The 25,780-nt window shown below is 36.8% G+C and overlaps 1 protein-coding gene across 1 annotated transcript in view; it reads left to right on the top strand.

Moving 5' to 3' along the window:
• LOC126298271 (uncharacterized) overlaps positions 1-23,830 on the top strand; it is a 325,333-nt gene extending 301,503 nt beyond the window's left edge. The window contains exon 12 of the mRNA XM_049989571.1: positions 23,394-23,830. Within this exon, the coding sequence (XP_049845528.1) occupies positions 23,394-23,405 (12 nt within the window). The 3' untranslated portion in view covers positions 23,406-23,830. The remainder of the gene's footprint in view (positions 1-23,393) is intronic.
• Positions 23,831-25,780: the final 1,950 nt, after the last annotated feature.

Raw genomic sequence — 25,780 nt, 5'->3', positions numbered from 1 at the left:
TCCCTGCATACATTTTGTACAGCCTTAAATGTTTTTTCTACTTCCTTATTAAAACAGGACCAGTTATGTAGGTCATTGCAATGGGGTGCAGAGAAAAGATCACATAAGTATTTGAGGGAAAGCACAAAATCTTTAGTATTGTTCTTTGCTACATCATTTGTCCCCACATGAAAGACAAGAAAATCATTACTGTTTACCCCAGACATTTTTTTGTGACTGACTGCAGTTGCTGTCTTGAAGTTCGTGTATACTTTTATCATGTTGCTGATGTGATGTCTACACTTACTTTGTTGTTCAGAAGCTATTCCTCACCCTTGGCTATCAGTATAAATGCCAGATTTACATGTACTTGTTGTGGGACGATAATTGTTGTTCAGTCTTTAAGGGGAGACGGTAGCAGTCTTGCAATTATATTTTTGTAAATCCATATCTTTGCCATTTTTTGTTCAATCTCATGGAAATTTTGCACGCTTATGTATAGGGATCAATATGATTTTTAAAAAAAATCAGAATTTTTAACAACAATCTAATGCAGTGAGATATTTTTGAATTTTTTATTGAATTATTATTATGAGGTACACTTTTTCATAATTTCAAGGCAAATTTGGCAAATTTTTTTTATGGCAAAATAATCTACACACTAATAGGTGTACAATTAAGTGCAGTAACTTTTTGGTAAATTAATGCTATTATTTTCTGGGATATTTTGGATTCGAACATTTTTTACAAGCAAACATTTAAATATATTACCAACCACAAAACTGTGTGTGATATCTCAATTAAAATTTTTTTCCCCTTTAAATATTGCTTCAAAGTAAAAGAATAGGTGTGCCAAATTTCATTGCAATCCTTCCAATAGTTTCTGATATGTGTGTTCCTGAAAGCAGTAAACCTTAAGTTGCAGAAAAATCATTTTAAAGTTTGGATGAAAAAAAAAAAAAAACTATCATACCTTAGCTACAACTGCCCATATCCATATTCTATTTCTTCCTCATCATCCTCTACTGCTCTTTTAGTAGCTCTGCTCCTTTGCCTAACAATTTTTTGTATTTTCTGGACTGAAGTCTCCACCTTCGCAATTCATTGCTTATTGTTGTTCTGCAGTATCTGCTCAGTGAAGACTCCAGGTGTAAAGTCCAACTTGCTGAGGATGTGAAGCAAACACAGTCTTTGGACATCTTTTCCAAATAAGAGCATTGAAATTTTCATTTGGGTTCTGTGTTTTCCCATGCAGACATTTTTCTAGCAGTTTTGGTGAAGCCAGTGCTCTAAAAGTTGGTTTAATGAACATTGAAACCTCATAAGAAAGGTTATTTGTATGGGTATAAGCTTTCCTTACTTTTCAAAAAATTTGCGCCATTCATTAGAACAGAGGCCATGTTGAGGTGTAGTGTCTGTTGGTAAGTAATGAAACCAAATGGCCCGTACTGCTTTCCTCATACTGTCCAAGCTTACTTCTAATTGCAGCACCATAATAGACTTGTAGGCTGTCAGTTCTCTTCTTTGTTAGTCTGTTTTTACCTCCCAGTGGCTTCCCATCTTCTAGTGGCTTGCCTTTGTCTGCAACAAGTTTTCGGAGTTGTCAACTCATCCTCTTCTGAATATGGCCTAAGCACTCCAGTTTCTCAATAGTGCAATCTTTTCCATAGTGCCGACTTTCAACTACATTCTTGAAAGCACTAGAGTCCCTATCTCGTAAATATTGTACATATCTTGCTCCATACTTTTGCAAAGATCTATGGAAAATGAATTTCATACCTGCAGCTTCCATCCCACCACTGGAGTCTGCATAATTTCTGCTACAAACAGCTTTATGGGTTTCTTGCCATTCTGTTTCTTTAGCTGAATCAATATATTTCTTGTGCAAGGAACATGCAGAGCAATATTTAGACATCACCTCTAAGTCTAATACTTTTACAGTGTCAACACTAATGATTGTTGAAACTCTATGCATAGAATTATGCCCCCCCTTCATCCAGGAACTGTCACAGGAAACTGCTATATCATTGCTATTAGTTGCTTCACAATTTTCTTGAATTGCCCCCAGGACTCCCATTTTCATGCTCTCTTCACTTACTGCATTGAGGAGAGCAGTATTCATTACAGAAAATTATAATTTGTAAATTTCTCATTATTTCTACCACAACAGATACCTGCAGTGTTTTGAATTACATTTTCCACATCATTTTTGCCAACAAGAGATGATAATACCTGGGGAGAATTTAAAGTAGTTGGTAAATGAATAATGTTGACAATCATGTTACATTGGTTATTTTGCCACTGTGAAATACATTCCTGTTTCATCTTATTTGCACAGTATTCAATCTTACCATACAGTTCGCCACTGTGCCACTCGCCACTGTGCTGCTTTAGAAAAAGATTGTCACCCACAAAATTTTCGTATACTATAGTCTTCAGTGGTTTTTACTGTGTCTGTTGTTTTGTATGAAGCTTTCATTCACTTTCCCCGAGCTGTTTGAACTACCTTGTGGATGGTTTGCTGAGTTTTGCCTCGATAGCAGATCACTTTTAAAATAGGAAGCATATACCCCCAACTTCAGTGCTTATTGGGTTAAATCACCTGTTGTTATGCATCACTCAAACAGTGCTACGACACAAATGAATGAGGGGCTTATTTCTGAGAAAAGACTAAGTGAAACTCTCTTAAGATTCTCATGAATTACTGCAACCACAATAGTAGTATTGGGTAGGATGTGTGCCCTAGCTGCAAGAATTTTTAGTGGCATCAGAGGGGTACAACCAAGGTATTACTTAAAGCTGGCAGAAGAATGAAATAACAATTGTAATGAGAGAACACAATAGTAGTCAGACTGGTCTGTCTTAAGACACCAATAACCTATGATATACTGTTAATGTAAGAAATTACTTACATCATTTTTAAGTTATTAAAATTAAAAATCAGGTATGATGCAATGCCTAATGAATAGTATAATGCAGGGACTGCCAAGAATTCTACAGGCATGCAGTTATCTAACTTGTGTTGCCTGTTAACTGGCTGCACACATCCCCCCTATCCCACTACACTGTCTTACCTGTTAGGGGGGGAAGCAGGAAACACACCGCATTTAGATGGCAGTGCAGCTGCACATGGAACACTGAGTCTTGCATGTTTCTTGGTTGTGTATTTCATAACAACATGATCACAAACAAAATAATTTTCTATGTTATTTAGTTATTTTTAGCATACTGAAATTGTAGGTTTTTGTCACTTGGGTTTAGGTTGCCTTGTAATTGTGACTCAGTTTCATAATTTAAAAAGCTTTTAACACACACTTCTATCAAAACACTGTATCGTGGTTGCGAAAAACATTCTACAGCTTTATCATGAAAGAATTTGTCTTTTAAATGGCAATTGCATTACAGATCAAACAATTCCATCAGCACATGTGCAGGGGTGCTTTCAACTGAAACAACAAGCAATATACAGGGTGATGCAGCTAAGTCATAACACCCCTTGTATCTCCCGAACTGTAATAGATACAAAGATGTCATTTGGACAGTGAATTGAGGGGACAGGGGCTACTTGAATACATCACATTTCATGTTTGTGCTATTTTTTTATTAGAGAGATATGAGACCATCTTCAGTTTTTTAAATGGAACCCTATGTTAAATTTTTGCATAACATGATGGGCTTAAACAGATGTTTCAAATATGTGTATATCATAATATTTAGGCGAATAGTTTTTGAGACACAAGTATGTTCTTGTATCGTGTTCGTCCTTCAATGCGGTGTTGTCCAATGCGACCTTTCCTGTTGACCACTCAGGAACTCAACAGGCATTGTTTTCCTGCTTCTTGGTGACACCACAAGGTGGCGCATGAGGTAGCTGGAGAGAAGGGTATAAATGTGCTGCTGGAGTAATGAGACATTGCATTTGCATCACAGTTTCTTGGAGCAGACATGTACACCAATGAAGAAAAGTTAGATATGCCGTCAAATGGGGTGATTTTGGACGGTTTTGTCGTTATTTTTATTGTAACTTTCGTATATATTCTTAGATTAAATTGATTGTTATGGAAGTGGTAGGGTATATGTGTAACGATTAAAATGTCCCAGAACCAGAAAGTGTATGTGTAGGTATATTTATCTGAGGCAGTTAAATAAAGTGTCCGAAGTCACCCCATGGATTGGGGTGATTTTGGACACGTGCGTTTTAAATCTCAGTCCAAAGTTACAGTATATAGAGGGCGAATTCGGACAGTTACTGCCTTTTTTATAAATTCTACATGCTTTTTATTTGGTTTTGGTGACATTTTAAGGCAGCCCTTTGTTACACATAAGTGATATGGAATGAGATAATGAATTTTATGTATTACAGACAAGTTTTTATTTTGCAAGAATTTAAATAAAAAGTCTCTTTGTTCACTTCTGCATGAGCTTGTTTAATATTTTCACTTAAGCGAATGGAAAGATCTTCTGACTGTTGTTTGAGGAATAAATGCACCCATTCTTCTCCTGGCAAATTATTACGAAATTTCTTCTCTTTTCGGCCAGATATATCAAGGTAGCCTTTGACTAAATATCTAATATCCAATTTAGTGAAGGGTAATCCCCAATGGGCAGCTCACAAGATACCTTGCTTCAACATTTCTTCTTCTTCTTCTTTATTTAGCACTGGCTGTGCTCCAATTTTTTTCGGATGTGCTTCCTGCACTTTGTTTTGTAGGGTTGATTTAGGTATACCATACTAATCAAATGCTTTTCTGTATGATAATTTATGACTTTGAATATCACGAACAGCTTTATCTAAAAGTTCTGGGTCATAATTACACCATACTGTAGCACCTCTCCTGCTTTTATACGCTCTTGGCATTGTTCAGAATTGCCCCACACACTGCACAGTTTTACAAAACTGTCATTATTTTATAACCTCGTACAAGAAACTCGACAGACTTGTACAGAAATGGTCTCAATGCTGTTAGCTACTGAGCGTGTTGACAATGACGGTTACAATAACTTCCCGCTCAACGCAACAATAGAATGCTTCCACTTTACAATAATGCATGAATTTTTAACACTGAGACTGTTTGTCAATTATTCACCTAGGGAAACAATTGACACAAAATAAAAGTTGTGGAAAGCAATAAATGCAATCTTGTGCTTAAAATAACTGGTGCACAGATGTTAAAATAAGTAACTCTTTGTTTCTATGCAGTAACAAAGAGCAAATAAGCCATACTGTCCGAATTGGCCCTGGTGTCTGAAATAACCTTGTTTGACGGTGCTTCTAGTGCATGGTGAAAGCAGAAGAAATGATGTTAGAGCAATAAAGTGATATGGAGAGCTGTATCCTGATCGTGAGCATCCTACGCGCCAGCTTCTTGCATGTATTTGCAAGAAACTACTTGAATCAGGATCATGGAATGCCATACAGAGGACAAAGCAGAAAACTGCAACTGACGCGGTAAATGAAGCGGGCATTCTAGTGTTGGTGCATAATCACCCTACTGTTTTATTGCAATGTATCACTTTGGAATGTCATATAAGTCAGAGAAGTGTTCTACGTATATTGCACCAGCATAGATTTCACCCATTTCACCTCTCATTACATCAAGCACTCTGGTGTGAATTTCAAACGACACCAGGCATTTTGCCGGTTTGCTCTGCAGCGCCTTCATGATGATCCAACATTTTTTCAATGGGTGCTTTCTACTGATGAAGTGACTTTGACCAACCACGGTAATGTGAATTTGCATAATATGCATTAGTGGTCAATAGAGAACCCTCATTGGCTTCGACAGATACAGCATCAGCAACTGTGGAGAGTTAATGTGTGGTGCGGTATCATCGGAAATGTCATTGTGGGGCCGTACGTCATTCTGGGTATACTAAATGGCAATAACTATGCACAGTTCCTCTGAAACATTCTGCCCATTTTGCTGGAAGAGGTACCAGTAACTACATGTCAGTGCATGTGGTTCCAATATGATGGCTGTTCTGCTCACTCTCCCCGTGTGGCTACAGAGCTGTTAAATGAAAAGTTCCCAGATTGTTGGATAGGACGATGTGCTGAAGTGAAGTGGCCAGTCCGGTCTCCCGATTTGAACCCTCTTGATTTTTTTCTATGGGAAGCAATCAAACATAAAGTGTGTGCTCAAATACCAACTACTCCAGACGATATGAAGCGACGTGTCATCGAACTGTGTGCTGATACCTCACGTGACACCCCCACAAATCATTCAAACGGTAACTACACATGTGCATTGCAGCAGAGGGGAAACATTTTGAGCACATGCGTCAGTAAAGTTTTGTATCATGTACAGTATGTATTTGCTTTGTATTGTGATCAATAGTAAATATTTTCAAATAAAAACAAATATGTATGAAGTAATTGTGACCAATAAGGGCCTCCTCATTTACATTTGTATTTCTGTTACTTAAAATGTATTAACATCTTGTAGTATTTTAATACTGTACATTGTCTGCTATTTTGGTATCACAGTTGTCAAGTAACTGAATAATATTTGCGTGATATCATCAGTTAATTTTTGTGCAAAATATTTCATTATGTATTACTATTGTCAGGTAAATGGGCATGTTTGTGTAAGGATGGAGAGGGAGGAGGGGGTAAGTAGCAGAAAGGATAGAAATAAAAAAGAAATTAAAAGACTGGGTGTGGTGGTGAAATGACGGCTGTGTAGTGAGGCCTTGATGGTTATGGGAACTTAGGATGTATTGCAGCGAAAGTTCCCACCTGCGCTATTCAGAAAAGCTGGTGTTGGTGGGAAGGATCCAAATGGCACAGGCTGTGAAGCAGTCATTGAGGTGAGGGATATCATGTTTGTCAGTGTGTTCAGCAACAGGGTGGTCCACTCGTTTTCTGGCCACAGTTTATCTGTGGCCATTCATGCAGACAGACAGCTTGTTGGTTGTCATGCCTACATATAATGCAGCACAGTGGTTGCATCTTAGCTTGTAAATCACATGACTGGTTTCACAGGTAGCCCTGCCTTTGATGGGATAGGTGATGTTAGTGACTGCACTGGAGTAGGTGGTGGTAGGAGGATGTATGGGACAGGTCTTGCATCTAGGTCTATTACAGGGGTATGAGCCATGAGGTAAGGGATTGGGAGCAGGGTTTGTGTAAGGATTTTTTTAAGCACATATACAGGTTGAGGCAGCCAAGTCGTAACACTCATCCATCCTTATTTATTTTTATTTCTCTCCTTTCCACTACTTACCCCCTCCCCTTCTCCCCTCTTCACCTTCTCTCCTGCCCTCCATCTAAACTGCAACACTTAACTGTCAGCCACTCCCACCATACTATCCCTCCCCTCCCTGCCCACCCTCATCCTTATCCCCACCCAGTCACCACTCACATCGTGCACTGGTGGTGCTGCCTTAATGGCCGAAAGCTATAATTGTGTGAATCTTTTTGTTGTGCCTATCCTGACTCAGCATCTCCACTATATAGTGAGTAGCAACTTTCCTTCTCTGCTATTGTTACAGTACATCTTGGATTTTCCATTGTTTGAAATTAAAAATTAAAATTTTTTTTGTTTATTAAGATTTTTTAGAGTCAAAAACAGCTTACATTAAATGGCACAAGATTTCAACAAAGTTGTGTTGGTACTTTTTATTCTTAAGGTCAGTCTGTTCATTCAGAATATTATTAAGGCTGCATTTCATACATGTGTAGATCTGTTTCTTCCAAAATATCCTTACAATGTCTCTACTTTACCATGTATAAAATTTTCATATGCTTACTCATAGTGCCAGTGTTATGTTAAAGATGTCACAAATGTCTTCCAAATGCTACTTGGATATTTTGAGTTACATGTTACTCATATCTCCCTTATATGTACTTGATCACATTGACCACATACTGATCATACTAATTGGTATACACGTGATTGATCATATGTAGAAATTTCTTATTGCTTGCCTTGAACATAACCCAGATGTTACTATTTCTAAAAAGTTGTCTATGATGGTTTACCAATGTGAGGTAAGATGGCAAACATTATTTCTTTACACTGTCTTCAGTTTACTCCTATTTTCTTATAAAGATCAACATCATTTCTGCTAGCTTCACACTGAAGTATGTTCAGTTTACTATTAATATTTTCTTTGTCAAAAGGAAGTCTAAGAATCCTCTCACTCCCAGCATGGAAAAATACATGCTGATATCTCAAAGGATAGCATCAACTGTCAGGAATGATGACATCAGTTGTTCATTTGCTAAACATATGAAAGTGGAGTTTCCCATCAGTGGCAGAAATTTTCAAATTTAGCAAATTAATTTCCCAATTTTTTCTATTTAAATGGTGTATACTTCACATTAAAGCTTAAAATATTAGACTAATCATGTAGTTAACTTATTTTGCCATAAATTCCATCGAATAAAATGATGGTGTTGTCAACATATGTACCGTAGTATACTATCTTGTTAGCTGATTGCTACTGTTCATTGAACAGTTTATTATTGATGTTGTCCATGAAAATGTTTGGCAAAGTTGCAGTAAGGCAACATACCAAATCAATCTGTTTACTTGATTGTAATAATCACCATTGAAACAGAAGTAATTTTGGGACAGTAAAATGGTCAAATGATCAAACAGTTCAATAAATTTTTAAATTACTAAGTTACCTATATTTCAGGTGGTTATATTTGACTCAGTTTATGGTTTCTTGTACAGGCACATTAGTGTTCAGATTTGTCATATATAGAGAAATTTTGACCCTGTGTGGGATTTCAACATCTTTTAACTTGTTCAAGCAACTCTGTGGCACTTTAATCATGTTATTATTAGACAGTGTAGTTTTTAGTAATAATTGTATGAAACTTCTGGCTGATTAACCTATACAACCAATGTAGATCACAGTAGGTCTTATTGGATTACATGTTTTCTCTATTTTGGACTGAAATCTCAGTCTTGGTGCCTTAAGAGTCATGACAATATTACTCTTACATAGAAATGAACATTTTAATGGCTTATTTTGTTATGTTTTAATAGTATTAAGGGTTTCTGTCTAACATTTTTTCCATTTGTATGAAAAAACTAATAATTATATCTATATACTGTATCTCGTTCATGATTGTGACAGAATTCCCTCTATCTGGTAATAGGGTTTCATAATTTTTAAGCTTCATATTAATACCTTTCAAGCACTTTGTCATCATTATAACTGATATTTTTCTCCATGTAATTTAGAGGAATGGTGTTAAGTCATTACTTACCTCAATAGTATATCATTAGTTTTTGGTGTCATAAGGTATACAAGCCAGCCTTTATGAATGTAAACTCACCTTATGGTTTGCATCTTAAGCTACAGCCAGATATGGATTAACAATCTGTTTATACCCCTCAGATATTGCGAATTTTTTTTGTGATTGGGAGTTTGTCTCATAACGTACATAATCTAAATCATTCTATTCATATACTGGAGACACGTCAAATTGTGGCTAAACTTCACCATAAACAAAAAAACAGCTCATGTTAACAAGCATAATAATAATAATAATAATAATAATAATAATAATAATAATAATAATAATAATAATAATAATAATAATAATAATAATAAGAAGAAGAAGAAGAAGAAGAAGAAGAAGAAGAAGAAGAAGAATAATAATAATAATAATAATAATAATAATAATAATAATGATATACAAATTTTGTTATATATACATACAATAAAATGTAACTCAGTTACACTTTGCTCAAATTATCATTTCATCATCTATGAATTTTTCTATTGAATAGTAGCATTTCTCCCACAGAATCTGCTGTAGCCTCATTTTTAAAAATTTGGCTTCATATTACATGTTTTTTCCCATTAACTTGTTATATTTTGTCATCCCGATATACTGTGGAGTCCATACATATAATTTCAACTGTTATCTTGATAGTATAAAATTATTTTTATTTCTTGTGTTATATTTATGGAAAAATGATTCTCCTCAAACAGTTTTTGTCTGGTGTGTAGGAAGATTATAATTTCATAAACGTATATGGAGGGAATAGTTAGGATTTTCAGTTCTGAAATAAAGACCCTGTTTACTGTGCAGTACACATGTATAAGACAATTTTCATTTGCAGTTTCAGCTTTTGAGATACACTGCTTGAACTTCCACAAAAAATTATCCCATATCTAATGACAGATTCAAACTAAGTAAGATAAGCAATTTCTTGTGTACTCAAGTCAGTGGAATTTCTTAGTTTGATAGAAAGTCAATATGTGTATTACAGCTCAAGTTGCTGTCCACATTTAGTCCCAGGAATTTGATCATGTCAACTTCATTCATAGATTGATTGTTATGTTGTACTTAAAGTTCCACACATTTTGAATATTTGGTTTTGAAATGTACCATATGGGTTTTTGCAATGTTCAGTTTAAAGCCGTTTAACTGGAACCAGTTTTCTGAGGTATCCTGTTTGCTTATAATGGAGCCTGGAATTTTTTCTGAATTGTCATCTTCAATTAAAACAGAAGTATCATCTGAAAACAGAACTGATAGGGAATTTATGTTTATGGGTAAATCATTTACATAGAATAGGAACAGGACTGGCCCCAAAATGGAGCATTGACACACACCATGTGATACGGTACTCCATTTAGAATAATAATTCACTGCATCTGAGGTGATAGTGACCTGTTGTTTTCTGTTGTGTAAGTGTGATGTTAGCCAATTTAGAGCATTGTCCTTAATCCTGTATTTGTCTAATTTGTAGATAAGCGAATCATGATTCATGGAGTAAAATGCTTTTGCGATATTACAGAAGATGGCTGCAAGTTTACTCCTCCCATCCAACGATTCACCTATATTTTCAATAAAGTTATTCACTGCATCCAGAGTGTCTTTTCCTGTTTGAAATCCAAATTAGTTACCTACAATAATGGTTTTTTTTACAATAATCTTTTGGATCTGATTTGCAGCTACTTTCTCCAATACATTTGACGTGAATGGAAGAATAGAAATAGGCAGATAGTTTCCCATGTCTTCCCTTGACCCTTTCTTGAACAGAGGTCTGACTTCAGCATACTTCAAAATATTGGGAAAGCATCCCTATTCGAAAGACTGGTTGAATATTTTAATTAGGGGAGGTGCTATTATGCCACACACTGTTTTGATCACTTTATTGGGTATTCCATCCCACCCAGCAGAGTTTTTATTTTTTATTGATAGTATAACATTGTCCACATTCTTTATTGTGACTTTCTAAAAATCTGTAAGATACTAAGCTTCTTAGTGGATCACAAAGGGATTTACTTTACTCTGACACTCTGCTACATCAACATCTGACTTTGCCACATGTATGAAGAATTCATTTAAACACACAGATATTTGAGCTGGGTATAGAATAAAGCTGTCATTTACTTTAATCCTAGATATTTCATTATTACTAACTCAAGAAAGCTACTTAAAAATTGTTAAAGTTACTATTAATTGAAATAGAGCTGTTGTAAGGCCATTCAAACTCTCTTGACCTATTTCTAAATGTAATTGTGTAATGTGATAAAATAATACTATCAATTTTGTGTAATGTGATGACACATACAAATTCTTTGCAGCTAAGGCACTCACACTATCCCGCACAGCTGTTGTGGTTGTAGTAATGTAACAATCTTATTAGAGTTTTCACTTAGTGTTTTCTCAGAAATAAACTATTTTGTTAAATTGTGTCTTAGCAATGTTTGAATGATGTACGACAAGAAGTATGCTTCCTTTTTGTTATAGTGTAATGTATTCGTAAAATGCTTGATAGTGATCCTGTGATCAAAATGAATGAATAGTGCTGCTGCAAATGCTTAAATTATGTAGTCTCAATACTTAATTCAGTGTTGGCATTCAACATTAAAGTAGAATGTGTGGTGTGGTTATTGATGCTACAGGATATACACGCATGTTGGTGAGTGTGATACTCAAACCCACTACATGACATTATTACCATATGTCCTAAATGCATTGAATATTGTCGACATATACCCACATTGCACAGTATTAAAGTGCTAAATTAGAAAATAACAGAGCTAGTGTTAATGTTCATAATCGGATGTTGCTGTCACTAAAAATACAGAATTACTCAATTATATACTTCTCACATTGTTAGTTGTATGTTACTAAAAGTATTTACTGAGATGCAATTCATTAAGCATGTGCATATTTATGCACCACCATTCTTTGCATCCTTTTCATTGATACTTGCCTCATATCTCAGTTTGAACTGTGATATTCTTCAAATATTATAGGCCTCTGCTTACTTTTTGTTATAAGTTGTTGGTATCATAATGTAGATTAATCAGACAGTAAGGAATGTAATCTTACTTTCTTATGGTTTTTATCCTACTACCTGTTTGGATTATGAATCTACACATGCCCCGCCCCACCAGTACCACAAAATATTATTTTTGGCTGAGGCACTTACTAGATATTCAATATAGTGTCGGTGGTGGTGGTGGTGGTGGTGGTATTTTAATGACAATTTTACTCTAATTTCTCTATTTTTTGTCACTTCTCAAACTCTTTGAATCATGCATGTATTAACAATTTTTAATTATGTATAATAATTGTTAGTACTGTCCAATAAGCAATAAGCCTTGAAGATGAGTAGATATGCTTTTCATTGTTTAGTGGTATATAGTATTAAAAAGATGATTATTGGGTGGGCTTGTTTAGTGATAAATATTGAATGTATACTGTTGTTGCATATATTTAGTATAGGCGACTGTGATACTGAAACTTTTTTTTATGAAGTGCTGTCACCATAGACTCAAAATTCAGAGTATTATTTTATGTAATAATAAACTGAATACTGTTGGTGTTGCAAATTGTGTACATTCATATGTCGATTTCATTTACGATACATGGCTATTCAAATTCCATTCTCGTATGTTGAACTTGCAGTTCAGGTTGGTTACAAGCTGGACAAACCTTTAAGCAACTAGAAGTAGCATCAACCTCCTTCAATGAAATTAGTAGAATTCTAAACATTTTAGAAAACTAAAACTCATGTACTGTTGATGGAAACTGAAACAGAATTCAGAAAAGTTGTTCTAAGTAAGTAATGTCCTTAGTGCTGTATGTAAGGCAACACTGGCACACAGAATTTTTCCAGACAGGTAAATACATGCAACTGTTAGACTTATTTATAAGAAAGGTAACAAGACAGACTTGAACAGTAGTCATATAGTTTCCTTACTGACACCTTTCTGCTATATTTTTTTTTAAAAAGCAGTGTACTTGAGTAGTCTTAGATTTACATACAAACAGTTTACTTGGCATATCACAGTTCAAATTCCAGGAAGGTTTCCTGGTGAAGAATGCCAGCTATACATTCACTCGTCAAATAGTACAAGCTTTCAGTAATAAAGATCACCAGTTAATATTTTTTGTAAGCAATCTGAGGCATTTGATTGTATAGATAATGTTACTCGCATAAAAAAAAAACTTGTTCTGTGGTGTTGATCATGGTACCCACAGTTATTTTGAATCATACTTAACAGATTGCAAATTACTGTACTAAATAATTCAATATTGGAAGGGTAGAAAATTTTAGTGGCTGCAAGGAAATGACAGAGTCCCACATGATTCAATTTTGGGTCTACCACTCTTCCTTCCATATGTGAAAGACCTTCCACTTAAGTCACCAAGAAGAATTGATATTGTTTGTAAACAATGCTAGTATTATAACTGTTATAACTTCTAGTTGAACAAATATATTTCAAGGACGACGCAATACATGAAGTCACAGATCAAGTAAACAGAGTAAGATGTGTGTACAATTTAACAGTCAAATGATATCTGAGTCCAAGTCTAGCGGCCGCTGGCTGGCTGGCTGCTTAGGTGGCGCTGCTGCTGCATGGCTGGCAGACAGCGCTGCGTGTAGAGGACGTGCGTAACTGCACGGTGGCACTTCGAAAGATCGGCGAGTCACAACAATAATAAATTCCATTGGAGAGCAAGTAAAAGAAGAGATTGTAAAAGATTCTTTCCAAAGAATTAGTAAGTATTTCTCAGAAAATGGACTCCCTCTAAATTTTGAAAAAAGATACTATATTCAGTTGTATATGACAAATACTCATACCAGTAGCCGCGCGAAGTAGCCACATGGTTTTAGACAACATGTCACAGATTGTGCTGGGTTCGAGTCCTCCCTCGGGCATGGGTGTCTATGTTGTTCTTTGCATAAGTTAGTTTAAGTAGTGTGTAAGTCTAGGAACCGATGACCGCAGCAGTTTGGTCCCATAGGAATTCACACACATCTGATCATCATACCAGCAACTGATGCACCACATGAGCAGGAGCTAGTAAACAGAGCAGAATGCTCCATATTTTTGTTTCTACACATTGATGAAAACTTGTATTGCAAAGAGCATATTACAGAGATAATCTTGGAAATAAACGAATTAACCTCCTGGCATATTTTGCATATTTCCACCCAGTAATTACATGTGAAATAATTTTTTGTGGTAACTCATCATTTGGAATGAAAATATTGATTGCACAGAAATGAGATGTAAAAATAGTGTGTAGTGTTTAGATTGTCATTTTTTCAACACCTCATCATGAAGTAACATATTTTAACTGAACCTTCACAATACATATATTTGAAAAGAACAGAGACATGCATACCTACAACACTAGAGCGGAAAAAGACCTTTATTACCCATTATCAAAGATCTGTCTCTCAGGAAAGGGGTACAATATGTGGCAAGAAAAATTTTTCATCATACCATAAAATGTCAACCCAGTAGCAAAGGAAATTTTACAACTAATTTAAAATCATTGCTCCTGGACAACTCCTATTCGTTTGATGAATTTCTGTTTAAAGTGTAGTCACATGAGTGGGATTAAACAAATATGTTAATTAATCTTAACACTTATCATGTAGACATATCCTGTAAACTGACACATTACACATGACACTGATAAAACTGTCATTCAGATGATCTGTCAGACATTTACTAACTGACAAAAATATGGAAACACCAAACTATTGCACAAAACAGTGCCATTACTAATGTAGTGTAGGAAACCTGCTGGCATTAAAAACAGCTTCCAGTCATCTCATAATGGGTAAATGCAAGTGCTGTGTGTACCATTCTTCTTGCAAAATACAGGCAAGTCCACATAATAATGGTGGTGGGTGGTGGAGGATGATAATCATGAACCCATAGCTCCAAAATAGACCTCCATGATATTGAGAGCTGGTGACTGTTATGGTCAGAGGAGAACTGACAATTTATCTTTGTGCTCAGAAAACCAGTCATAGATGATGTAAGCTTTGTGAAGAGGGGCGTCTTGAAACAGTGCATCAACATTTAGGAACAAACATTGTATCAGGAGTGTTCAAATGAAAAGGTGCAAAATGTTGGAACAACCAAACAAGTAAGATGCTTTGGGATAATTTAGTGAGACACCTCGAGATGCAAATGTAGCATGCATCATCAAAATTCAAAGCTGTGCTCTCAGGAGGCAAGGTGATGCTCACAACCTATATGTCAGAAATCCAGTACTTACTGAATTCTTGGAGCACGGAAAAACATTAATAGTGATGTGTAATGTCACAAACTCATAAGTATACACAAGTCCTGTGTGTCCACGTATCTCGGAAGTCACACAAAGTGTAATAGCCAGGTTAAAGTGGGAGCAGATTGAGCATGACCATACAGGCCTGTCACAGCAATGTATTTGGTCCACTAAAAAAATCTCAAAGGGAAGTGCTTAAACTCGGACAACAAACTGTAGGATATAGTGGGGGACTGACTTCTGTCACAGCCACAGGAGTTCTGGAAACAGAGAATCCTTCAGCCCATGAACCAGTGGGATAGTGTCCTCAGGCCTCTGGCGATTACTTTTCAATAAAGGCTTCACTTATACCCACAGTGTTGTTTCATACCTGTTCTTTTGAACACCCATCAGCCACAGCAGAAAATTGTATAATGGGAGTAGAATTCATTGCAAATAGGGAGGTGAAATAGGGAGTAAGTTACTGTGAACAGTTCAGTGATAGGGCTGTTAACATGAGAACAGACAGCAAGCAAACACCAGCAAAAATAGTTCGGGCATATATGCCAACAACTCAATCAAAAGATGAAGAGAGAAACTATATGAGAATATTAAAATATTAATTCAGTACATAAAAGGAGATGAAAATCTAATATTAAGGGGGCTTTGAATGCAGTAGTAGGGCAAGGAATAGAAGAAAGTGTTATGGGGTAGTAGGAATGAGAGAGAGAAGTAAGACTACTTGAGTTCTGCAATAAATTTCAGCTAGTAATAGTGAATACTCAATTCAAGAATCACAAGATGAGGAGGTATATTAGGAAAAGGTTTGGAGATAAAGGAAGATTACAAAATGGTCAGACAGAGATTCTGAAATCAGATATTGAATTGTTAGGGGTATCCAGGGGCAGATACCAAGTCAGATCACAATTAGGTAATGGCAAAGAGTAGACTGAAGTGTGAGACCAATCGACCAGAATTGATGCACAAAGAACTGAGTTACAGAATTCTTAAGGACTGAAGAGAGACAATTAGAGTTCTCTGAAGCTATAGATAATGCAATAAGGAATAGCTCAGTAGGCAGTACAGCTGAAGATGAATGGTCATCTATAAAAAGGGCAGTCACAGATGTTGAAGAGAGAAAAATAGGTGCAAGGAAGGTAATTGCAAAGAAACCATGGGTAACAGGAGAGATACTTCAGTTGATTGACAAAAGAAGGAAGTACAAAAATATTCAAGAAAATTCAAGAATACAGAAATAAGTCACTTATGAATGAAATGAGTAGCAAGTGCAGGGAAACAAAGGTGAAATCACTACATGGAAAAATGTGAAGAAATCGAAAAAGAAATGATTGTCAAAAGCACTGACTCGCACATAGAAGAGTCAAAACAACCACCAGCAAAACTAAAAGCAAGGGTGGTGACACTATGAGTGCAGTGGGAATTCCACTGTTAAATTCAGACAAGAGAGAGAGAGCAGGTAGGTGGAAAGAGTACAATGAACACCTCTGTAAGGGTTGTTTTGACTTGATGACATGACAGAAGAATATACAGGAGTCAGTAGGGAAGAGATCAGGTATCCAGTATTATAACCAGAATTTAGAAGAGCTTTGGAAAACTTAAAATCAACTAAGGCAGAAGGTATGGATAACACTCCACTGAAATTTCGAAAATCATTGGGGGAAGTGGTGTAAAAGGAAAAAAAAAGATTTCACACAATTTGCAGATTGTAGGAGCTAACAAGTGCAAGAATTTTTGCACAATCAGCTTAACAGCTTGTGTATTAAAGTTGCTGGCAAGAATAATACAGAGAAGAATCGAAAAGAAAATTGAGGATATGTTAGGTGATGATCAGTTTGGATTTAGGAAAGGTAAATGCACCAGATTATGGTTGATAATGGAAGCAAGCAAAAATAAAGACACATTATAGGATTTGTCGACTGGGAAAAATCATTGGACAACATAAAATGATGCGAGATATTTGAAATTGTGAAAGAAAAAAACAGGTATGCTATAGGAAAAGGCAGGTAATATACAATATATACAAGAACCAAGAGGGAACAATTACAGTGGAAGATCACAAATGAAGTGCATAGATCAAAAAGGGTGTAAGACAGGGATGTGGTCTTCAGTTCCCGCTGTTCAATCTATATGTTGAAGAAGCAATGATGGAAACAGAAAGAAAGGTTCAAGAGTGGCATTAAAATTAAAGGTGAAAGTATATCAATGTTAAGATTCACTGATGACATTGCTATCCCCAGTGAAAGTGAGCAAGAATTACAGGTTCTGTTGAATTGAATGAACAGTCTAATGAGTACAGAATATGGACTGAGAGTAAATCAAAGAATGACAAAAGTAATGAGAAGTAGCAAAAATGAGAACAGCAGGACACTAAACATAGAGATTCATGGTCATTACGTAGATGAAGTTAAACAATTGTGCTACCTAGGCAGCAAAATAATCCTTGATGGATGGAGCAAGGAGGACATAAAATGCAGACTAGCACTGACAAAAAGGGCTTTCCTGGCCAAGAGAAGTCTACTCATATCAAACATGGATCTTAATTTAAGTAAGAAATTTCTGATAATGTATGTTTGGAGTGCAGCATTGTATGGCAGTGAGACATGGACTGTGGGAAAACTGGAACAGAAGAGAATAGAAGCATTTGAGGTGTGGTGCTGAAGCAGAATATTGAGATTAAGGTGGAGACTGATAGATAAGGAATGAGGAGATCCTCTGGAGAATCTGTGAGGATAGGAATAAAAGGAACATACTGACAAGCAGAAGGGATAGGATGATGGGACATCTGTTAAGACATCAGAGACTAACTTACATGGAAGTAGAGGGAGCCTTAGAGGGTAAAAGCTGTAGAGGAAGACAGAAATTCGGATGCACCCAGCAAATAATTGAGGATTTAGGCTGCAAGCACTGCTTAGAGATGAATGGGTTGGCACAGGAGTGGAATTTCTGATGAGCCCCATCAAACTGAAGACTGAAGACTTGAAGGAAAAAAGAGCTTTGCCACCAAATTATTTGGCATTATATAGCTCCTGATTTATACTTAACTGGAGAGTTAACTTGTACCATGGTGGTTGATAGTAATTGATTTGTCCCATATCTTATTACAGGATGGCAATTCTACTGGTAAACATGGAATTCTCAGAGAATTAAATTTTACCTGGAAAAATTGGAAGAAATCTTGGGGAATTTCAAGAATTTAATAAAATCTCACAGAATTCTGCACTTTTAACCTAGAATTAAAAATGAATTTCATTGAGTTTTATAAGTCATATAGTTACACACTTCCAAATATTAAGTACATCAAAATTTGTGAATATTATTCCATATAAATCACTGAAGTCTAGAAATTATGGTTAAACTACTACTTATGGCCAGATCATGAGCTGCTTGACATCTTCCTCCTGACAGCTGTAATTGTCAGGGAATTTTTTTTCAGCATTTGATTTAGCCACCAAAGTTCCCAATAGGTTCAGTACTGTGTTCAAGATTGTTATGTGTAACTACTCAGTGGGCCCAAATTTGGTTTCCTGTTGTATGTAAACAACTGAAGGAGGTCAGTTCATGACTGAAACTGGCCATGTAATAAATTAGTACATCTCTGTGAAACCACGAGTTTTCAACCATTTTTTTAAGTTGCAAATATCACCACCGCAAAATAAATTTTATTATGTTATTTTTGGTGGCTGAGATTCTTCCCATTCACCTAGATTACAACTAGGCAACAGCAGGGGCATACAAGTTACCAGAATCCCACACCAATATAATTAATATGGTAAATAAAGGAATGGGTCTCCATCCCAACTATGGGTGTGCTGCTAATTCCACCTATTATGGCTAGGAAGGCCAATCTTTGTACTTCCCTAAGCTCCTCAGTAGCCATCTTCTGTTCTATTTTATTTCTTCATATTTGTAGTCCCATAATACATTTTAGGCCTTGTGACACAACAGTATATCCAGTAAATGCTCCTGAGGCCTACACCTCAGTTTTTACTGCAGGCATGTCTAATGCATATGAATACTTTCTGCCTTTGAACATATTATATTCTTTGTGAGATGTCAATGTTTATTGCACATCCAGGATTACCCATAGATACTTTGCTACCCTCATCTATTGGTAGAGCTTTGTTGAAGAGCTTGAGAGTCCACCATGCGTCCTGGATATTCTTCCTTGTGAATGGGACTTAAACACTTTCCATGGGACTGACCTTAAGATCCTGTTTCCTGCACCAGTTTTACACAGTGTTCACAGTGCATTGTGCAATTGTTCTAAAAGCTTGCAAAGTTATGAAGTATTATTATGACTAAATCAGATGTATCCTCTTGGCAAAAGTAACCTCTAGCATTTAACTCTGATTCCACAGTAGTGGGGACAAAACCCCTCCTTGTGGACACTCTTTGGTAATGTTCATAGTCATTTTCTCATCCATCATGGTAGCTTCTACCTTTCATTGCCTCAGCATGTTCTTAATGCCATGCACTTCTGCAGCTCCGATTGTGAATTTAAAGGTCATCTTTGCCAAAAGCTCCTTCACTATGGAGGAAGATGCCAAGTAATTCTCTGAAAGTGTAGATGCTCTTCCACCTTCCCAAAAAGTTTGTGCTGTTTCACTCAATTTGCCTGATTGAGATGCATTCTTGTCTTCCTGTAGAGGAAAATGGGTTAACCTCCTGTTCCTAACATGCACACTAATCAGTGTTTCTAATGCCATTACAAGAAAGGAGAACAGGCTGACTTGTCTCATGTCCTTTTTTTGATATGATCACCTCTCCCTGGTTTCAAAATGAAAATACCCCTTGCTGTCCTCCAAGCATTAGGAATTACTTGTGCTGTAAGACTAAATCTAGAAGTCGAATTAATGCTTCTGTTGCTTGTTGCAATAGAGCTGGAAAGATTCCATGTAGGCTTGGCAACTTGAACTGCTGAAGTGTTCCTACCATTCACTGCATTTTCTTGAAGTTTGCATATTCTCTGGCAGATTCCTGGTTCTCCTATGGTTACTGGTTAGCCAATAGCTCACAGGGAATCTGAATGTTGATGTGTTAGCTGCAAGAGAGGACTGAAGGAAGCGAGGCTTGAGGAGCACGTCCAGTGTCTCATGGCTGTCCTTATATACCAATCATCCTCCTTCATTAGTGTTACTCCTGGATTTGTTCATATTCTTGGGAGAATTTTCACAGATACCTTCGAGGATGATAGTTTTGCTTGCATAATAGCAAGGTAATATTAAACAAGGGCCTCCTTATATTTTGCCCATAGTCCTTCCCTTCTTGCTGAATTGTATAGTCTTACTGCCTGCCTGCCTGCCTGCTTGCTTTGCAGTTCCATATTATTGTTCCCCCCAGGCACATTCCTACTTGTACACTCCTTGGTGATTGGACAGTTTTCAAAGTATGGAGTCATACTTCCAAATGTCATTTCATCTGCCATTTCCTCAAGATCTACTGTGTCTTTTAACATTTTAACTTCTTAAGAGTGTGTTCAGGCCTTTCCTATTCTCATCCCAATTTGGTTCATGAGCCCTGACCTGGCACAAGTGCCATAGCACTCAGCCTGCCTGCATATTTCTCCCACTACCATGGGCATTGACCAATGTACTATGCAGTATTATATAGTGTCTCGATTTTCTTCATTCAGTTTCATTGAAAACTGTTGCAACTAACAGTGGAATAACGTGAGGGGCTTCAGAAATTTTACTATTTGTACCACTAATTTCTTCAGGTACTCCATGCCTGCAAATGTAGCACAAAGTGCTTCTTGATGTACATGACAGCTTTATAATAGCAGGAAATCTTGCCACTTCTGAAGCAAAACAGTGAAAACAAAAAAACAAAAAATTGAAAAAACGAAACAGACGAAGAGTGCAAAGCTCATTTAAGTTACCAACAAGTGATAATGAGCATAACGAGAAGCAGAGAAACTGAAGAATATAAAAATACTGTGGGAGTAGTATTCATCACTACTACTAGGGGTGTGGGTAAAAGGTGTGACATAAAAATGCTCAAAAATTACCTGTTGGTATTTTTTACTTTAAAGACTTTTAAAACTATGAAATGCAATTTGTCTTACTTTTGCTGTTCATTGTGTCCACCAGGTTGCGAGAAACAGCATTGCAATGAGCCAGTAATTTTATTAACGTGTTTCATGAGCAACACAACTTAATACCACAGATAAATTTAGCATCTTCTCTAGAGTCATCAAGTGTAAAACAACAGAGAATCAGAGATATACTCTATGTGATCAAAAGTATCTGGACACCTGACTGAAAAAGACTTAAAAGTCCATCATGCCCTACATCGGAAATACTGGAATTCAATGTGATGTTGGCCCACCCTTAGCCTTTACGACAGCTTCCACTCTTTGAGGCACATGTTCAAACAGGTGCTGAAAGATTTCTTGGGGAATGGCAAGCCCATTCTTCACGGAGTGCTGCACTTAGGAGAGGTATCAATGTCGGTCTATGAGGCCTGGCACGAAGTCGACATTCCGTAACATCCCAAAGGTGTTCTATAGGATTCAGGTCAGGACTCTGTGCAGGCCAGTCCATTACAGGGATGTTATTGTCTGTAACCACTCCACCACAGGCCATGCCTTATGAACAGGTAGAAAGATGCAATTGCCATTGCTGAATTGCTCTTCAACAGTGGGAAGCAAGAAGGTGCTTAAAACATCAATGTAGTTCTGTGCTGTGATAGTTCCACACAAAACTAGGAGTGCAACACCCCTCCATGAAAAACATAACCACACCATAACATAACCACCTCCAAATTTTACTGTTGGCACTACACACGCTGGCAGATGACGTTCACTGGGCATTCGCCACACCCACACCCTGCCATCTGATCGCCACGTTGTGTACCATGATTCATGACTCAACACATTTTTTCCACTGTTCAGTCGTCCAGTGTTTACTCTCATTACACCAAGTGAGGTGTCGTTTGGATTTACCAGTGCAATGTGTGGTTTATAAGCAACTACTCGACCATGAAATCAGTTTTCTTACCTCTGGCCTAACTGCCATAGTTCTACAGTGGACCCTGATGCAGTTTGAAATTCCTGTGTGATGGTCTGCATAGAAGTCTGCCTATTACACATTACAACCCTCTTGACCTGTTGGCAGTCTCTATCAGTCAACAGATGAGGTTGGCCTATACACTTTTGTGCTGTACATGTCCCTTCACATTTCCACTTCAGTATAACAGCAGAAACCGTGCACCTAGGAATGTTTAGGAATGTGGAAATCTCACGTACAGACGTATGACACAAGTGACACCCAATCACCTTACCACATTCGAAGTCCTTGAGTTCCGCTGACCGCCCCATTCTGCTCTCTCACGATGTCTAATGACTACTGCAATCACTGTTGTGGAGTACCTGGCAGTATGTGGCAGCACATTGCACCTAATATGAAAAATGTGTATTCTTGGGGGTGTCTGGCTACTTTTGATCATATGTGTGAAAAGTTATATGTTGAAAATAACCTCGTAAGTTGCAGGATCAATGTCAACCAAACTTGGTGTAGATATATCTTATTATTTGGAAAGAAAACCTACAAGGGTAAAAACCAATAACCTCCCATTGAGGTAGTGGTGGACTGTGAGAATGGGGGAGGGAGGGGGAGGGGGAGATTGACTAGTAGATTGGAATAAATAAATAACAGTTTAACACCATGTTTCTCAGCTAGTTCTTAATAAATATAACATCACTGTTGTACTGCTGACTTCAGATGTTCAAAATCTTGCATATTGAGGTTTCCCTCCTCTGGAGATGGTCAAAAGGGATGAACAGAAAATAGTTTTGTGCAGCGGAAGTAAAACATAAGTCATACTTAGTGGAAAAATTTGTTCATATAAAACATGCATATTGACTGTAGTTATTTTTTTCCCTGGTCTTTTTCAGGATGAAGATTAGCTGCTTAAATTACGTCCAAGCTGCACCAGAACTTAGACTGGAGGTTCTCCAAGAGTTTCAAAGTGTTTAAAGTAATTTTTCACCGTTTTAGCTGTAGTTAATGTTTTCAGTATTTTTTAAGTTCTGATTTTATAGGTATTTACAAATTTTGTAAACTTACAAATTCATTCGAAAGATGACCTATTAGAGGCTAAAATTGTAACGTTATTTAAGTGAACAACAAAAACTGGGATCATATACATGAGTAGGTGTCATGATGTTAGTATTTTCAGCACATGCAAGGAAAACAAAACAGGAATGACGACTTCTCAAGAAGCCTCAGTGTTGTGTGTCTTTGTGCTCAGTGAATGAAACGTACATTAATTTGTATGTTAAGATTTTAAATTTGATGTATGCTGCTTTCTTGAATAAATATCTTAGCCAAATGTTGTTGTAGACTTATTACTTATCTCACCCTCAGATTACAGTATTTCAGATACAGCACATCTAAATATTAAATTCCTTGTAATTTTTGTCATTTTAGGCATGGATTACTTTTAAGATTTAATTTAAAAAATTCATTCTTAGGCTCAGTGGTTGAGTGCCAGAGTATGGATCCAAAAGAATGGGTGTTTGATTTCCAGCCAGTCCTAGCATTTTTCCACTTTAATAAACATTATGTGAATACACTTTTATTAACTGGTTAAAAGGTTCGTGAAGTGGTGTTTTCTTTTTAATAATTGTGCATTGCTTCATAGGAGTAGATATTTAAGTTTATATTCATCTTTTACCATTGCCTATCATGATAATCATCAGCTGTATATTAATTTTGATAAGTTTCACACAACAGATCAATAAACTCCCACAAAAATGACAATAATACTTCATCTACACACAATTACTGTTGCACAGAAATGACTGTATTTACATAATTCTATAAAATTTCAACACACACAACTGGCTGGTGTGGCTGTGTGGTTCTAGGCGCTTCAGTTTGGAACCCCGTGACCGCTACGGTCACAGGGTCGAATCCTGCCTCGGGCATGGATGTGTGTGATGTCCTTAGGTTAGTTAGGTTTAAGTAGTTCTAAGTTCTAGGGGACTGATGACCACAGTCCCATAGTGCTCAGAGCCGTTTGAACCATTTTTTTTTTCCAACACACACAGCATACACTGCTACACAATTTTGTATGGCTGAATGTTGCATACATACTACTGCATCAACATTACCCAATTATTGGTCAGCACAAGCTTACATGAAAAACTGGTGACTGACACACATGATGCGATGATTACACTACAGACCGACTGACACTTTATGCACGATTCCTATTTTAAGTAGTATGTAGAACAGTTACTACAAAATGTTAAAATACGATGTTATTCGATTTTAGATAATAACGTGAAAACAGTGTAAGTACAGAACACAGATACTCATTAGGCAAAGACACTTTTGGTTGACAATTGGTTAAATATCCTCGAAAGGGTGTAACTGATGGATTCTGTCTTACATTGTGCAGGTATTGACATGCACTGAAATTTACAAAAGTCCACCTAGTATTTTCTGGAAACTTGCATCTTTTAATTCTGATATTTTATAGAGTAAAAAGTTGTTCTAGGTAAATTATACATCTTTGGAAACAGAAATTAGGGCTACAAGACTGTGTTCATGGATTTATGAAAGGATGAGATTTTATGGCTTCAAAATTCTTTAATACTTATGACTAAAAACATTGTGATTAAGGCTAACTCTTGAAATAAACAATTGCCAGAAGAGACAAGATGACAGTTAGGAAGTCTAATGTGAAAGCTTCATAGTAAGGCATGAAAACCATGAAACATATTTACTAGTGGGTTGAATTTTCACAGTGCACGTGTTTCACCCAAACTGGAAACACTTTTTTAAAAAAGTTTCTATTCACACTATTGTGAGAGCAGACTGTGAACTACACTCTCCAGTCACATTAATGTGGCCACCTCTCAAAAGCCTGAATAATCAGTATTTACTCTGCGGACTACTGAGGGACGTGTAGAAAGAATGTCAGTGAGGTTCTGCAAGATACTGACATGGATGTGGAGCTGTGCCAACTTAAGTGCTGTGACCAGCTGCACTAGGTTTCTCAGTTGAGGACCCATGGCATGAACAGCTCAATCAAGATGGTCCTACAGATTCTCAGTTGGGTTTAAATCAGGGAGTCTGGTAGACGGAAGAGTACAGTAGACTCCCCTGGCGCTCTTTGAACAATGCACATACACTGCGAGCTGTGACATATTGCATAGTACTTCTGGTAGATGTCATCATGCTGAGGAAATGCAAAGTGCATGTAGTCGTAGATATGGTCCCCAAGCATAGATGCACACCTTTTATTCCATCCTGAATGATGAGATCATCCAGA

The sequence above is a fragment of the Schistocerca gregaria genome, chromosome X (assembly GCF_023897955.1).
Source record: "Schistocerca gregaria isolate iqSchGreg1 chromosome X, iqSchGreg1.2, whole genome shotgun sequence".
NCBI lineage: Eukaryota > Metazoa > Arthropoda > Insecta > Orthoptera > Acrididae > Schistocerca > Schistocerca gregaria.
The sequence above is the reverse complement of the archived record's forward strand: the minus strand, read 5'-3'. Positions and strand labels throughout refer to the sequence as shown.